This window comes from Eumetopias jubatus, unplaced genomic scaffold (assembly GCF_037043125.1).
Source record: "Eumetopias jubatus isolate StellerSeaLion01/CBP00866 unplaced genomic scaffold, mEumJub1_p1.0 scaffold_13, whole genome shotgun sequence".
Classification (NCBI taxonomy): domain Eukaryota; kingdom Metazoa; phylum Chordata; class Mammalia; order Carnivora; family Otariidae; genus Eumetopias; species Eumetopias jubatus.
The window spans coordinates 75626749-75642157 of NW_028274819.1; the positions used below are offsets into that span (position 1 = coordinate 75626749).

Consider the following 15409-nt stretch of genomic DNA (forward strand, 5'->3'; position numbering starts at 1 on the left):
AAATTAAGTAGAATTAAGAATAAAAAGATAAAAAGAGGGGCGCCTGGATAGCTCAGTTGGTTAAGGGTCCGACTCTTGATTTCGGCTCAGGTTGAGATCTCAGGGTCGTGAAATCAAGCCCTGCATCAGGCTCCGCGCTTCGTCTAGAGTCTGTTTGTCCCTGTCTTTCTGCTCCTCCCCCACCTTGTGCTCTCAAATAAATAACTACACAAAATCTTAAAAAAAAAAAAAAAAGATAAAAAGAATTAAGTATTATATAACAATTGAAGGCCTGGGAAAGAATAAAAAGCTTAGGACCAAGAATATGCCACAAACTTTAGTCTGGTAAGAAACTGCCGAGAAAAGACAAGTTTGAGACTTAATGAAATATTTTAACTCTGAAATGAATACAGATTTTTTGATTAAAAATAAAATAAAAGCAATGTTGCCCTGAGCTCTTCCCTTAAACCAATCTAACTGTAGTAAGGAGAACAGAAATGAACATAATACATTCTCAATAAAATTAGAAAATAGCTCCAACTTCTAAACACAAAAGTTCTGAAGAGTTAATGGATATAATGAAGATCTGACCTAAGGAACAAGGTACAGAAGAGTCTTAGGCAGTAGAGAGCTCTCTAAAATTGATCTATATATCCAAAGAGACCATGACTATAGTTTCTTGCTTGGAATAAAAAATTCCAGGTCTAAGAATAGGTGGGTAGAAAGCATTTCTGAGCTCTCTTGGTATCATGAAGTAAAGAGAGGCAGGACTAAATGAGATCAGAACAAAGCACATAGGGTAGAAGTAGGAGTGACGTGGGAGGTGGGAGATAATCTAGCTGTATGATGATGATCTCAGCTTAAAGGAAATAACATCAAAATCCCAGCATGAAGGGCTCAGCACGGCATTACCATGTAAAAAGAAAAAAACTTCAGGGAACATAACAAAAAATAAAAAGAAAAAGGGTGGCTCAGTCGGTTAAGCGTCTGGCTTCAGCTCAGGTCATGATCCCAGGGGTCCTGGGATGGAGTCCCACAACGGGCTCCTTGCCCAGCAGGGAGCCTACTTCTCCCTCGGCCTGCCGCTCCCCCTGCTTGTGCTCTCTCGCGCGCGTGCTCTCTCTCTGACAATAAAATCTTTAAAAAAAAAATACAAAGAAAAAATTGTGGAAAAAGATTTCAACTCATTTTTCTTGTCCCAGATGAAGTATGGTCAATCCTCATTATTCCCAGATTCTATATTTGCAAATCACCTACTCGCCAAAATTTATCTGTAAACCCCAGAACAATATTCCTGATACTTTTGCAGTCATCTACGGACCAGTGCAGAGTGGTAAAAATTCCGAGTCTCTCTCTTTTTTTTTTTTTTTAAGATTTTACTTATTTATTTGACACAGAGAGAGAGAGAGAGAGAGAGAGAGACTGAGAGAGAGAGAGAGGGAGCACAAGCGGGGGAGCGGGAGAGGGAGAAGCAGGCTCCCCGCTAAGCAGGGAGCCTGATGCAGGACTTGATCCCAGGACTCTGGGCTCATGACCTGAGCCGAAGGCAGATGCTTAACCATCTGAGCCACCCGGGCACCCAAAAATTCTGAGTCTCTCGACACACACATTCCCAGATGAAGACGAAGAATGGAACACTCAAGCCTTTCTGTTTCAGCTCTCACACTTTAAACAAGTGTCCTTTCTGTGGCATATTTAGTGCCACGTTTTTCACATTTTTTTGTGTTTAGTCGGTGATTCAGTGTAGCTGAAGTGCTGTCCAGTACTCCCAAGTGCAAGAAGGCTGTGATATGCCTTACAGATGAAATAGGTGTGTGAGATAAGCTTCATTCAGGCATGATTATAGGGTTGCTGGCTCTAAGTTCATTGTTAATAACTCAATAAACATTAAAACAGAAACACACATGAAAAAGGTTATGTACTGCTCAGGGGATAAAAATGCTGTAACCAGTAGTTGGCAGGAACCCAATCCTGTTATATCCCCTAGGAGCAATACAGTTCAGTATTCACTAGGTTAGTGTTTGCAGTGACATAGAACATAAAGAAATAACAAGAACCAGCTGTACTTTTTAAAAAGTACACTGAAGGGGAAAAAGGAGACTTAAATTACATAATTAATAAGACAGATCTAATTGATGTTATGTTGAGCTCTATACTCTGAAAATAAATATATACTTTTCAAGACCTCATGAAATGTTTAACTAATACATCATGGGGTGCTAAGAAAAATATCAATTAATTCTAAATAGTAAAGGGTATTATACAGTCTAATTGCCATGAATAAAATTAGAAATTAATGACAGTTAAAAAAACACCTGCCTCCAACCCACAAAACTAAAATTGCAGAAATCTAGAAAATAATAAAAATATTGTATACTGGAATATACAAAACAAAGCAGTGTTTATAAAGAAAGCCTACAGCCTGTTAAAAAAGAATGAATAAGTAGATTTGATATTCCATAAGTTAGGACAAGTAAAGCCCATCCAAAAGGAATTGTGAGAAATCAATAAAGATACAATCATAAAGAAACAAATTTTAAGCAAAAATCCATTCAAATTAGTAAATTTAAGAACTGATCCTCTGGGACGAAGCCACACTGATAAAAATCACTAACTTAATAAGAAGGAAGAAAAAACAAATATACATCATTAAAAATCAGAAGGGAGAGAAAAAAGATTGAGGGGAAATTAAAAGAATTTTGACAAAATACTCTTCAATTCTAAGTAATTTGGAAAATAAATGACCTAAACGGATCCAAAGAGACACATAGTCTCAACAGACTAATAATAATAATATCAAAGAATAATGGGAGAAATTTGTTAAAGGAACAACACCCCTGGAGAAGGAACCACAACCACAAAGTTTCACAGGTACTCTATCAAATCTTCAAAGAACAGATAATTCCACTGCTCTTTCCATAGTACCAGAGCATAAAGAAAGCAAGCTTCCAATTTCTTTGTACAAAGCCAGCATAACATGGTACTGAAAAACTGATAAAGGACTGCATGCACAAAAAGATTACAGGATCTCACTTATGAATATAAAAGCGAACAAAGAGAATCCAGGAACATATGGAAAAACCAGGATACCCATTACCAGAAGGTTCACAAAGTGGTAACAGGATGGGGCAATAATAGAACATGTTTTAATATAATTCACCGAATTAATAAAACGGAGGAAAAATCCCACACGTTTAACTCCACAAATGTCAAAAAGGCACTTAGTTCATCACCCATTCTGGATTTGAACAAACCCCAAAACCCTTCTTTTGCACAAAAAATACCCTAAAATATGCTACCCCCCCACACACATAGTGTGTGTGCACATTTTCCTGTGAGTGCTCTTACAGATAGACCAATGTCCTAGGCACAAAAACCAAATCAAACAAAAACTTCTGGGCAAAGAACATGACCAGGTGTTTCACGTAAATACAAATGGTTTATAAACATAAAAATCGCTGAGTCACTAGTAACAAAAGTAGTACGGGTTAAAAACAATAGTAAGAAACAATTTCCTCACCCCTTGGATTTGTAAAGATCAAGATGTCATAACACATCAGGATGACAAGGATGTGGAGAAATAAGCACTCCCAAATACAGGTTAGAACGCAAACTGGTGTCACATCTCTGGAATGATATGGCAGTTATCTAGCAAAAATTTAAGATGCATGTGCCCTTTTATGATTCTTTCTTGGAATGAATTACCCACCATCATTTCCAAATTTTATACCTTCCCTTTATCTAAATACCATACCTTCATTTTATCATTTAACATTACACTCAAATATTTTAACTCCACTTTTCTGTGCGACAGGCTCTGGAGTGTACAGATATATATGAAGTATGTCACTTCTAAGAATTAGCACTGGAATTCTAACTGGCTTCAGGAGTGTAGGTCCACAGCCACCCTAAGTGCAGAGCCAGGGCCACTGGTTGGACAATGTTTCCATAAGCTTTTCTGTGAGATTCGAAAACCTCTCCTGGTAGTACACCTTTTTTTTTTTTTTTAAATTGTGACAAAATATATATACCATTAAACAGAACATCTTAACCATTTTTAAGTGTACAATTCAGTGGCATTAAAAACACATTCATACTGTTGTACAACATCACCATCATCCACCTCCAGACCTTTCTCATTTCAAACTGACACTCCATACCTGTTAAAAAATAACTCCCCATTCCCTAACCACACCCTTCCCCTCATTACCACTATTCTACTTCCTGTCCGTATGAATTTGACTACTCTAGGGATCTCATTTAAGTGGAATCATGTAATACGCATCCTTTCAGCTGTCTTACTTCGCATAGTATAATGTTGTCAAGGTTCATCCATATTGTAGCATTACTGGGACTTCACTCCTTTTAAGGCTAAGCAAAAGTCCATCATCTCTCACACACACACACACACACACACACACACACACCGCATTCTGTTCATCTGTACACCTTTTGACGGCCGTTTGAATTGCTACCACCTTTTGGCTACTGTGAATGCTATAAGCATGGGTGTACAAATATCTGAGTCCTTCCTCTCAATTCCTTGGGGTAAATACCTAGAAGTGCAACTGCTAGGTCACATAATTCTATTTTTAATTTTTTGAGAAATCATACTATTTTCCACAGAAGCTTTTATATTCCCACCAGCAATGCACAAGGCTTGCAATTTCTCCTTACTCGTGGCAACACTATTTTCTCTTTTGTAATAGCCATCTTAATAAATGTGAAGTGGCTTTGTGGTTTAGAGTTGCATTTCACTAGATGTTGAGCATCTTCTCATGTGCTTATTGGTCACCTGTTTATCTTTGTAGAAATGTCTATTCAAGTCCTTCATCTACTTTTTACTGTGACTGAGTTTTAGGAATTCTTTGGTACGTTCTGAATATTAATCACTTACCAAATACATGATTTGCAAATATCTTCTCCCATCCTATGGGATGCCTTTTCGCTTTGTTGATAGTGCTTGGTATTACAGTTTGAAAGAGGGTATCAATCCTGCCTCTAATTCAGGTAGAACACAGGAGACCAGAGGCTGGGTAAACTACAGACTATGAGTCAGACCAAGAATAGATTTTACATTTTTAAAGGATTAAAAAAAAAAAAAAAACCCAACCACATACACAGAGAAGAATATGTGACAAAGACCACATATGGCCTGCAAAGCCCAAAATATTTACTGTTTGGCCTTTTATTTAAATGTGAACTTATAGTTAAAGAAAATACTTAAGAGCTTTTCAATGTGGTTTGAAAAGAGCTTCCAAAGAGGTTTTAAAGCCTCTTGGAAGGACTAACGCTTTTGTCTGTTAAATAATTTAAACATGGTACTAGGATTCATGTTCTGAGCTAAATGATTCTACACGGTTGGGAGTTATAGCTCGGGAAAGTCTCAAATTCCATTACAAGTCCTAAATAATATGCTAAGACCATTTATCACATCCTATGGCAAGCTGACAATTACCTAGGAAACCCCAATTACCTACTAAAGTCTTAAAATATAGCTGAAAAATCTAAACCCAAAAGTGCTTTCTTCTGAAAAACTCCCAAATGCAATTTGTCAGGTCCTTTACTACCTTCCTTTTATAAAATATTCACTCTAATTCTTTAAAAGACTAATGAAAAACAGTTTAGGGGCTCCAAACACAAAGAGCATGCAAAGAAATGTTTCTGTAATCTATGTTAAATTGAAATGGTTAGTTAAGTTTAAATGATCCAAGAACCAAGAGTCATTTCTTTCTTCTAGTATTCATTCTTGCTATTTGGCAAACTCTTTTGTACTTTAAGGGTGCTCTGTAAGATGAATACAAATATAAATGTGGTAAGGGATCCCTAATCTCTAGCTTCCTCCTCTTAGCTCCCCAAAACCATCTTGTAAGTAGTATAGCAGTTCCATCTACGTTTCTGAGGAACAGTGATTTTTGATGTTCTGCACATCAAAAACTTTCAGAAATTTCACATTTTTAGCCATTCATTGGCCATGCATTATATTAATGTTGTTATAATACAAAGTTCTGGACATGGTATGGTAGAAAAGTCTAGACTTGAAGGTAGAAATAGGTTCAAATTCCACCCCACCGTGTAACGTTTACTGTGCTCTCAGTGTCATTTGTTTTTTTCCTCAGTGTCATTTGTAAAATGGAAACTGAAATTGTGTACATGACACATCTAGAAAAAATTCAGTAAATGAAAATTTAATGAATACCATTTGCCCTTTCCCCTTTAAAACAGTAATGAATAAAACCAAGTAGGTAACGTGTCCTGCTTTTTCCACTACACTGATGGAGGGGAATGACTCTGACATCGGGAATGCTGACTGTGATTCAGTGAATGGTGAGAGCTTTTAGTTCTATAATCAAGTACTGAAGGCTATTCACGAAAGGGAGGAAGGAGGTAGGAAACAAAACTGGCACTACTGCTAGTAATGTTAGTTAATGTTGCAAAATTCCCCATATTACATGATGGGAGACAGTGTAAGTTGTACAAAGGGAAGAAACCTGACACAAAACTAGACACTTGAGAAGATTATCCTCGCATATCCTCTCTAAAGAAAGGTTATTAACTGTTACTATACTGCTATTTCTACATATTCTAATGAACTGGGACATAATTTGGGGGGGTGACTTCCCCACAGTAAGCACAGGGCATCACATTTTTGTAGTAAGACAGAGAAAAGAAAAAAATAACACCCAAAATGCTACGTTCCTATTCCTTAACATTCCAGGTAAGGCGCATTATTGGATCAGCCTAAAATCCTAAGTAGCCTGTATGGTATGACAGATGATGAAGTAAATCAGATATAGACTTGGAAATTTTATTTGAAAAAGAAAGAAAAAAAGTCTATCTCACTGCCTTTAGAGATGGTACCAAAGAATTTTATTTTCTATTTTTTAAAGACTTTATTTATTTGACAGAGAGAGTGAGCACAAGCAGGGCGAGCAGCAGGCAGAGGGAAAGGGAAAGGCTGAGCAGGGAGCCCGACACGGGACTTGATCCCAAGACACTGAGATCATGACCTGAGCCGGAGGCAAACAATTAACCATCTGAGCTACCAAAGAATTATTTGATAACTGACTTTTCCTCTGTCAGGATCTAAAACTGCTTCACATTAAAGGCTGTGGTATTACCTAGTGGTCATCAGTAGATCAACCACTAAACAGGGATTCCTTTGGAAGAGAATTCAGAGGAAAAAGGAATAAACTGAGTGTCCCAGGTATTGACTTTTACCTAAGGAGTGTGTTTAAAACAAGGCAAAAAATATTTGAAGGGTGGCGGCGGGGGGGAGAAGGGTGTCTTATTAATTCTTTTTTGCTTGCAGCACAGAAAATAGTAGAAGATATAAAAGTTAATTTGAGGGATGTGTCGAGTGCTCCAGCTCTTTCCAATTCACCGCCTGTCAGGAGCAGTTCTGAAATATTTTCCCAAGTATAGCAGGACTGTTTTATTAATTCAGCGAAGGCGACCCTTTAGGTCATGCTAAGGTTTAACATTTTCTTTCTACATGCATCTGCCTCACCTACTAAACCAAGAGTCTCTGCTGGACACAAACCACACATTTTCCATATCTGTATTGCTAATGCAAAGTAGAATGGCTAGGTTGTAACAGACACGAATGAAAGCAATCAAGATAATCCCAACAATAAATTAGTTATCAGATAACCTTTAAATACTAGATAGTAATCATAAAACAACAAGGACAGAAAATCAGAAAATAGAAAAATCTATTTTCAACCATGAATTCACGAAGTACTAGATAGAGGCCTGAAGTTTCGGTAAATGGTTGCTAACCAGAAGTTCCTAAACTGCAGAGACTGAGAAAGATAGCATTGATGGTGATCAAGCCCATTTCAACATTTTAGAAAGTCCAGTGGACACAGTGTATTTATCTATGGTAATACTGCTAGCAAAACACAAGTTTCTTCCTTTTTGCCCAAAATAGTATCAGCTCAGTAGGGTAAGATTTCATCTTATGCTAATAAGATGCTCTGATAGCAATTATGTATTATTTTGATTACTAAGGGCTCTTGTTGTATATGCTCCCCCCCCAACACACACACAATTAAATAAGTTTCTGACAAAAGCAAAAGGATAAAAAAGGAATACCGGCAAGCCGAATATTGGCAGGCTGCGCTGGTATAAATCTCCTCATCCAACCCCTGCTCAGTCCTATCTACCAAAGTAAGGTTCACTATTCTAAACAAACCTACTAGTCATTCTAGCCTAACAAACTGACACAGAAGCATAGCCATTTACACGAGAAATTACCTCTCGAACTTCATCATCTTCTTCATTCGTGTTTTTTTGTCTGCTTTCTCTGAAACGGCGTACCTGTGTTAAAACAGTAAATCAAAAATGTTGCTTAGTCCTATCACGGAAATATAAAACAATGGGCTACAACTGATTAAGAAATGCTTTCTATTACAACATAAAACGTGGGAATTTTTTGTTTCAAATTTTTATTTAAATTCTAGTTAGTTAACATATAGTGTAATATTGGTGTCAGGAGTAGAATTTAGTGATTCATCACTTACATATAATACCTAGTGCTCATCATAACAAGTGCCCTCCTTAATACCCATCACCATCTAGCCCATCCCCCACCCACCTCCCCCATCAACCCTCAGTTTGTTCTCTATGGTTAAGTCTCATGGTTTGCTTCCCTCTTTTTTTTCCCCTTCTCCTATGTTCATCTGTTTTGTTTCCTAAATTCTACGTGAGTGAAATCCTATAGTATTTGTCTTTCTCTATTTCACTGGCTCTACCCATGTTGCTGCAAATGGGAAGATTTCATTCTTTTTGATGGCTGAGTAATATTCCATCGTGTGTGTGTGTGTGTGTGTGTGTGTGTGTGTGTGTGTGTGTGTGTGTACACACCATATCATATCTTCTTTATCTATTCATCAGTCGATGGACATCTGGGCTCTTTCCATAGTCTGGCTATTGTTGATAATGCTGCCATAAACATCAGGGTGCATGTGCCCCTTCAAATCCGTAGTTTCGTATCCTTCAGGTAAATACCTAGTATTGCAAAATTGCCGGGTCATAGGGTAGTTCTATTTTTAACTTTTTGAGAAAACTTCATACTGTTTTCAAGAGTGACTGCACCAAAAACTTGGAAATTTAAGTACAGTTTCGTTGACTGATTAAAGAAATCATAGTTCCCTAGTGACTTACATTAATATTTCAGAACTGTACTCTAAAAAATATACGTATATTGGCCCTAAGCAAAACTGTATTACCAGTTGCCAAAATGTTCCATGTCACTGAAAAATGGGTCTATTAGACTGCAAAAGAAAAAACTGATACCTATGAGTGTTATACTTTAGTAAAATAGTTAAAAACAAAAATCTCTTCTTTCAGAGGCTTGAAATACTTATTACATGGCTCAAATCATTCTTCGACACTTGGCTGTAAGACACCCAGGAGGCTCTCTAAAAATAGTATCTGGGGACACCTGGGTGGCTCTGTAGATTAAGCGCCCAACTCTTAATTTTGGCTCAAGTCATGATCTCAGGGTCCTGAGATGGAGCCCACATAGGGCTCTGCACTCAGTGGGGAGTCTGCTGGAGATTCTCTCTCTCCCTCTCTCTGCCCCTCCCCCTGCTCACGTGTGTGCTCTCTTTAAAATATATAAATAAATCCTTAAAAAAATAGTATCTGAAGTGGGTGGGCCTCTGAAAATCATTTTATCAAGTCAACTACTAAATGTTTACTGTTTGCTGATAATGGTCCTGGAACCAAAAGGGAAACTAGAGATTCTTTTTTTTTAAATTCCTGCCCAACAGGCTCTTATAGCGTAGTTAGGTAATTAGGGAAAACCTCTATTTGTTTAGTAATTTACTTAGCACCTGTTTATGGAGCACCCATTATGTGCCAAGCACTATTATAGTAACTGAGAATCCAACAATGAACAAAATCGTTACAAATTCTGCCGCCATGGAGTTTAGGATTGTGTGCCTGTGTATGTAGCCAACAAACAAAAACAAAATAAGAAGTTATATTGTGTTTTAGAAGTTGGGTCGGCCGGAGTTAATTTACAGCCAGACTAAGAATGCTCTGTCAGCTCTGGGGAGCCATTTATTTACTGATGTTTATTTACTGATGGTTTTCAACCTGTATAACCAGTTAGAAGCATGGCTTGATAATGAGACCAGAGGGGCATAAAAGATTCCCTGGGAACTTCTGCACAGATCTTGGTGTGTTCAATCCAGGGACCACTCTGTGCAAATGAGGACATGAGAGTTTACGTTTGGCTTCTCACAGGTCTCTAATGCCTGCCCATACTCTTTTCCTTGATGCACCATATCTTTTGCCTTTAAATAAAAACCTTAAATGAGTATGCTCAGTGGAGTCTCGAGTTGTTCAATGTTCAAATATCTGAACCCGTGAACGCTTTGCAAAAGACAGTAAGTGTGCAGAGAGAAATAAAGCGGGAAGAGGGTGAGGAATACTGACTAGAGGTAACATCTGAATAGAATGATCATGCAAGGCCGCAATGAAAAGGTAATTTATGAGCAAAGGGAATGAATCTTGCATAACAAGGAGAGAACATGCTAATCGAAGGAAAAAGTGTACATAAAGACACTGGGAGAGGGGTGCCTGAGGGGCTGAGCTGGTTAAGTGTCCAACTCTTGGTTTCAGCTCAGGTCGTGATCTCAGGGTGGTGAGATCGAGCTCCACACTGGGCTCCATGCTCAGCATGGAGTCTGCTTGAGATTCTTTTTCCTTCTCCTTTTGATCCTCCCTTGCTATTAAATAAATAAATAAATAAAATCTTTTTTAAAAAAGGTACTGGGGCAGAATGCATGGTATGTTTAAGAAATAGCAAGGAGGTTGCTGTGGCTCAAGAAGATATGAGGGTAAGAAAGTAACAAAAAGCCAGACTAAATAGGGCCTTGTAAAAAAAAACTCTAAGGACTTTTATTGAAGGCAGGAGTGACTTGATCTGAAATATGTTAGTATCACTGACAGCTGAAATGAGGACAGAATGGGGGGGTGGAGGAGGGGTACAGGTAGAAAAAGGCAGACAAGTCTGGAGGCTATTAGATTATTCTAAGTGAGAAATGGCAATGCGATGGACCTCTGGTAGTGGTGAAGACTAGACAAGCAGTCAGATTCTATATATATTCTGAAGTAATGCCAAGGACTTCTAGACAGTCAGGATCCAGGTGACATAAAGAGAACCAACACAAAGAGCAAAGGCTGAAAATCAGCAATTCAGACTGGGAATGTTAGTAGTTTGAGGTGTCTATTAAACATCCAAGGAGAAATGTCTAGCAGGCTGCTGACTGCAGAAATCTTGAGCTGAGAGAGGGCTGGGCTAGACTTTTGAAAATCACCACCCAACAATTTAAATCCAGGCAGCTGGATGAGATTACAAAAGGAATACGTAGCAGAAGAGCTCCAAGGAGTGAGTTCCGGGGACTCCCAATTTAAGAGGCAGGAGAGATATGAGGAACAAGAGAAACTGAGAATATGCACTGTGAGGCAGGAAGAAAAGCAGAAAAGGGTGGGGTCCTAAAGCCAAAGAGAAAAAGATTTCAAGAAGAGTTCAAGGGAGATTTAAGATGAACTGACAGTGGATTTAGCAATGGCGGTCAACGCTGACTTCGATGTGAGCAGCTTCACTGGAATGATGGGTCAAAACCCCCAGACGATGGGTGTAAGGGAAAAGTGAGGGAGAAAAATCAGGGCAGCAAATATAGAAAACTCTGAAGCAATTCTGCTATAAAAGAGAAACAAAGAAGATGAGTAGTAGCTAAAGGGAAATGGAAGTGAAGAGGGCTTTTGTTGTTGTTTAAGCTAAAAGAAATGACAGTATGCTTATTATGATTTGGTAGAAGGGATAAAATTTGGTAGAAGGGATAAAAATTGTTTTTTAAAATGGCATAGTATGTAATAGTGCTCTAGGTGGTATATACCATTCCAAAAGTGCTAAGTCATTTGCAGAAATGAGTCAAGACTAAAAATACAGAGTAGGTGCCATGTGCTGCCGGTGTTCTGGGACTTCACATGTATTCTTTGGATCCTTACAACAATCTTGAAGGAGTTTCTATTATTATCTCCCATTTTACAGATGAGGAAACAGAGGTGGAGAGAGGTTAAAAAACTCACTGGTAGTTATACAGGTAGTAAGCGTTTTGATTTTGAACACAGGTGGTTTGGTCCAGAGTCCACCCCTTATGCACCCTCTCAGGAGTCCTAACAACTCTCCAGGTGGGGATGCTGAAGTTATTTGCTTTTCTGTTTATCTGTGGGTTTTTTTTTTTATTTAAGAGTAGTTTTAGGTTCACAAAAAAATTGAGAAGGAGGCACTGAGATTTCTCATATGCCCCCCAGCCCCAGACATACATAGACTCCCTATTATCAGCCTCCCTCCAGCAGAATCGGGACATTTGTTGTAAATGATGAGCCTACACTGCCACATAATCACCCAAAGTCCAAAGTCTGTTGTTGTTGTTTTTAAGATTTTATTTTTAAGTAATCTTTACACCTAGCATGGGGTTCAAACTTACAACCCCGAGATCAAGAGCCACTGATGGGGCCAGCCAGGTGCTCCCAAAGTCCAGTTTATATTTTGTTCACTCAGTGAGCTAGGAGTCTGGAAAAAGGTATGATGACATGTATCAACCTAAGTTATAGTATCATACAGAGGAGTTTCACTGCCCTAAAAATCCTCTGTGCACCTATTCATCCCTTTCCTTGCTCCTCACTAAACCCCTGCAACCTCTGATCTTCTTACTGTCTCTATAGTTTTGCTTTTTTTCAGAATGTTGTATAGTTGAAATCATACAGTCTGTATGATTATATACTTGATGATGTTGTATAGTTGAAATCATAATCTTTTTCAGATTGTTTTTTTTTCACTTAGTAATATGCATTTAAGATTCCTCCGTGACTCTTCACAGACTGACAGTTCCCTTCTTCTGGCCTAAATAATACTCCCTTGTTTGGATGTTTCACAACTTATCCATTCACCTACTGAAGGACATCCTGGTTGCTTTTAAGTTTTGGCAATTATGAATAAACCTGCTATAGAAACCTGTGTGCAGGTTTTTATGTGAACATAAGCTTTCAACATATTTAGGTAGATGCCAAGGAGCACGACTGCTGGATCATATGGTAAGAGTATATTAAGCTGTTTAGGAAACTGCCAAACTGCCTTCCAAAGTGACCGTAGTACCATTTTGCATTTCCACCAGCAATGCGTGAGCTTTCCTGTTGTCTACATCCTCACCAGCATTTGGTGTTGTGTCAGTATTCCAGATTTTGGCCGTTCTAATAGGTCCATAGTGGCATATTTCATTGTTAATCTGCATTCCCTGATGACATATGATATACAGTATGTTTTCACATGCTTACCTGCCATTTGTAAATCTTTGGTGAAATATCTATTAAGGTCTTTGGTCTGTTTTTACATCAGGTTGCCTGTTTTTTATTGCTGAATCTTGTTTTGTTTTTTTAAAGATTTTATTTATTTGAGAGAGGGAGGAAGGAGGAGCAGAGGGAGAGGGGCAAGCAGACTCTGGGCTGAGCATGGAGAGTGACACGGGGCTCAAGCAGAAACCAAGAGTCAGACGCTTAACCAACTGAGACACCCAGGCGCTGCTTATTGCTGAGTTTTAAGAATTCTTTGTATTGGGCGCCTGGGTGGCTCAGTTGGTTAAGCGACTGCCTTCGGCTCAGGTCATGATCCTGGAGTCCCGGGATCGAGGCCCGCATCGGGCTCCCTGCTCAGCAGGGAGTCTGCTTCTCCCTCTGACCCTCTTCCCTCTCGTGCTGTCTCTCATTCTCTCTCTCTCAAATAAATAAAATCTTTAAAAAAAAAGAATTCTCTTTGTATTTTTTGGATAACATTTCTTTACCAGATGTGTCTTTTACAACTGTTTTCTCCTCCAAGTCTGTTACTTGTATTCTCATTCTTTTGACATTGTCTTTTACTGAGCAGTTTCTCATTTTGATAAAGTCCAGCTTATCAATTCCTTCTTTCACAGATCATACCTTTGGTGTCGTATCTAAAAAGTCATTGCCGCACCCAAGGTCATCTAGATTTTCTCCTATGTTATCTCCTAGGAGTTTCATAATTTTATATTTACATTTGAGTGGGATGATCATGTTTTATTTCTGGTACTTAATGGAGAAATGCATCCCTGCCAAAAATTTATGAACCCCATATACCCAGTGTACGTGGCATGGAATATTACTAGTTGCATACTGACATCATAAGGCTTTAAGAGAACCATGTTGACTAATTCAAAGCACTAAAATCAAAATCAAAGGGATTGAGTTTTAAAAATCATGTTTTGTTCTGCTTAGAGGGAATCTAGAAGACACAGAAAATGATCCCCTATAATCCCATTACCTGAATATAACCAATGATAATGTTTGGAATATTTTCTTTCATTCTTTGCACGTACACACACACTCACATATAAAATAAAAATCACTGGAATCATAGTGTATATAGTTTTAAATCTATGGCATTCTTTCCCCACATAACAGTGAAAATACTTCTCCACGTTCTTCAAAAGTGTTATTTTTAATAGCTGCACAATATCTAGTGTGTATGTGCCAACATTTACTTCATCATTTCCCACTGCAGACAACACTTAGATAAATTACTCCATACACAAATTTCCACCTCACTTTGTCTTGGGAAAGGGCTGAGTTAAAGGAGAAATCTTAAGCCTCTTGATGAACACTGACAAACTGCCTTTCAATGCAGCAGCTCAAACTTGATACTCCCAATAGCAGCATACTAAATACTCTCCTCAAATTGCTGTCACTCTGACAAATAAAAAATACATGTGAGTTCCTTTGAACACCATTTTCATATGCTTACCATTTGTTTTTCTTTTGTGAACCACTTATTCATGTCTTTGTTCATTATTTCTATTGAAATGTTTACTACTTTTCTTAACATTTACTAAGATACTTTAATATTATGAGTATCAACCTTTCTTCTGCCCACATACAAGTATGTTCTCCATGTCAATACATTTTGTTTTTTTGATAATCTGACACACAAACATTTACAATTCCTACGCAGTCAAACCTGAAGAGCTTCTCCTCTGATCCTTCCACTGCTTTTATGCTTAGAGATGAATTTGAATTTCTAGATGAAATTCAAAATCTCAAACAAAACTTACTAAAAAATTGAAAAGAACAGAAGTTTTCATCCTGTAAGGTTCATTTTAAAGCATTTTCAAGAGAAGATCCTATCTAGGGAGAACAAAGCTAGCATTTAATGGATTTCAATCCTGTTTTAAGATTCTGTTCCAGACCTTTTTACTTTAATCCTCATTTTACGAACTCAATTTTACAGATGAGGAAACTAAACAAATCAAAGAAGTTAAACAGTAGTTTAATAGAAAGAAAAGTCAAAGCTACTCTTAAGGAGTGAGTGTCTAACTAGCTTCTCCACCCCAAATTGGTT

The 15409-nt window shown here is 38.0% G+C and overlaps 1 protein-coding gene across 3 annotated transcripts in view; it reads right to left on the bottom strand.

Moving 5' to 3' along the window:
* MRE11 (MRE11 double strand break repair nuclease) overlaps positions 1-15409 on the bottom strand; it is a 77838-nt gene that overhangs the window by 27852 nt on the left and 34577 nt on the right. For all 3 annotated transcript variants that reach the window (XM_028119612.2, XM_028119611.2, XM_028119613.2), the window contains one exon: positions 8239-8301. In XM_028119612.2, the coding sequence (XP_027975413.1) occupies positions 8239-8301 (63 nt within the window). The remainder of the gene's footprint in view (positions 1-8238; positions 8302-15409) is intronic.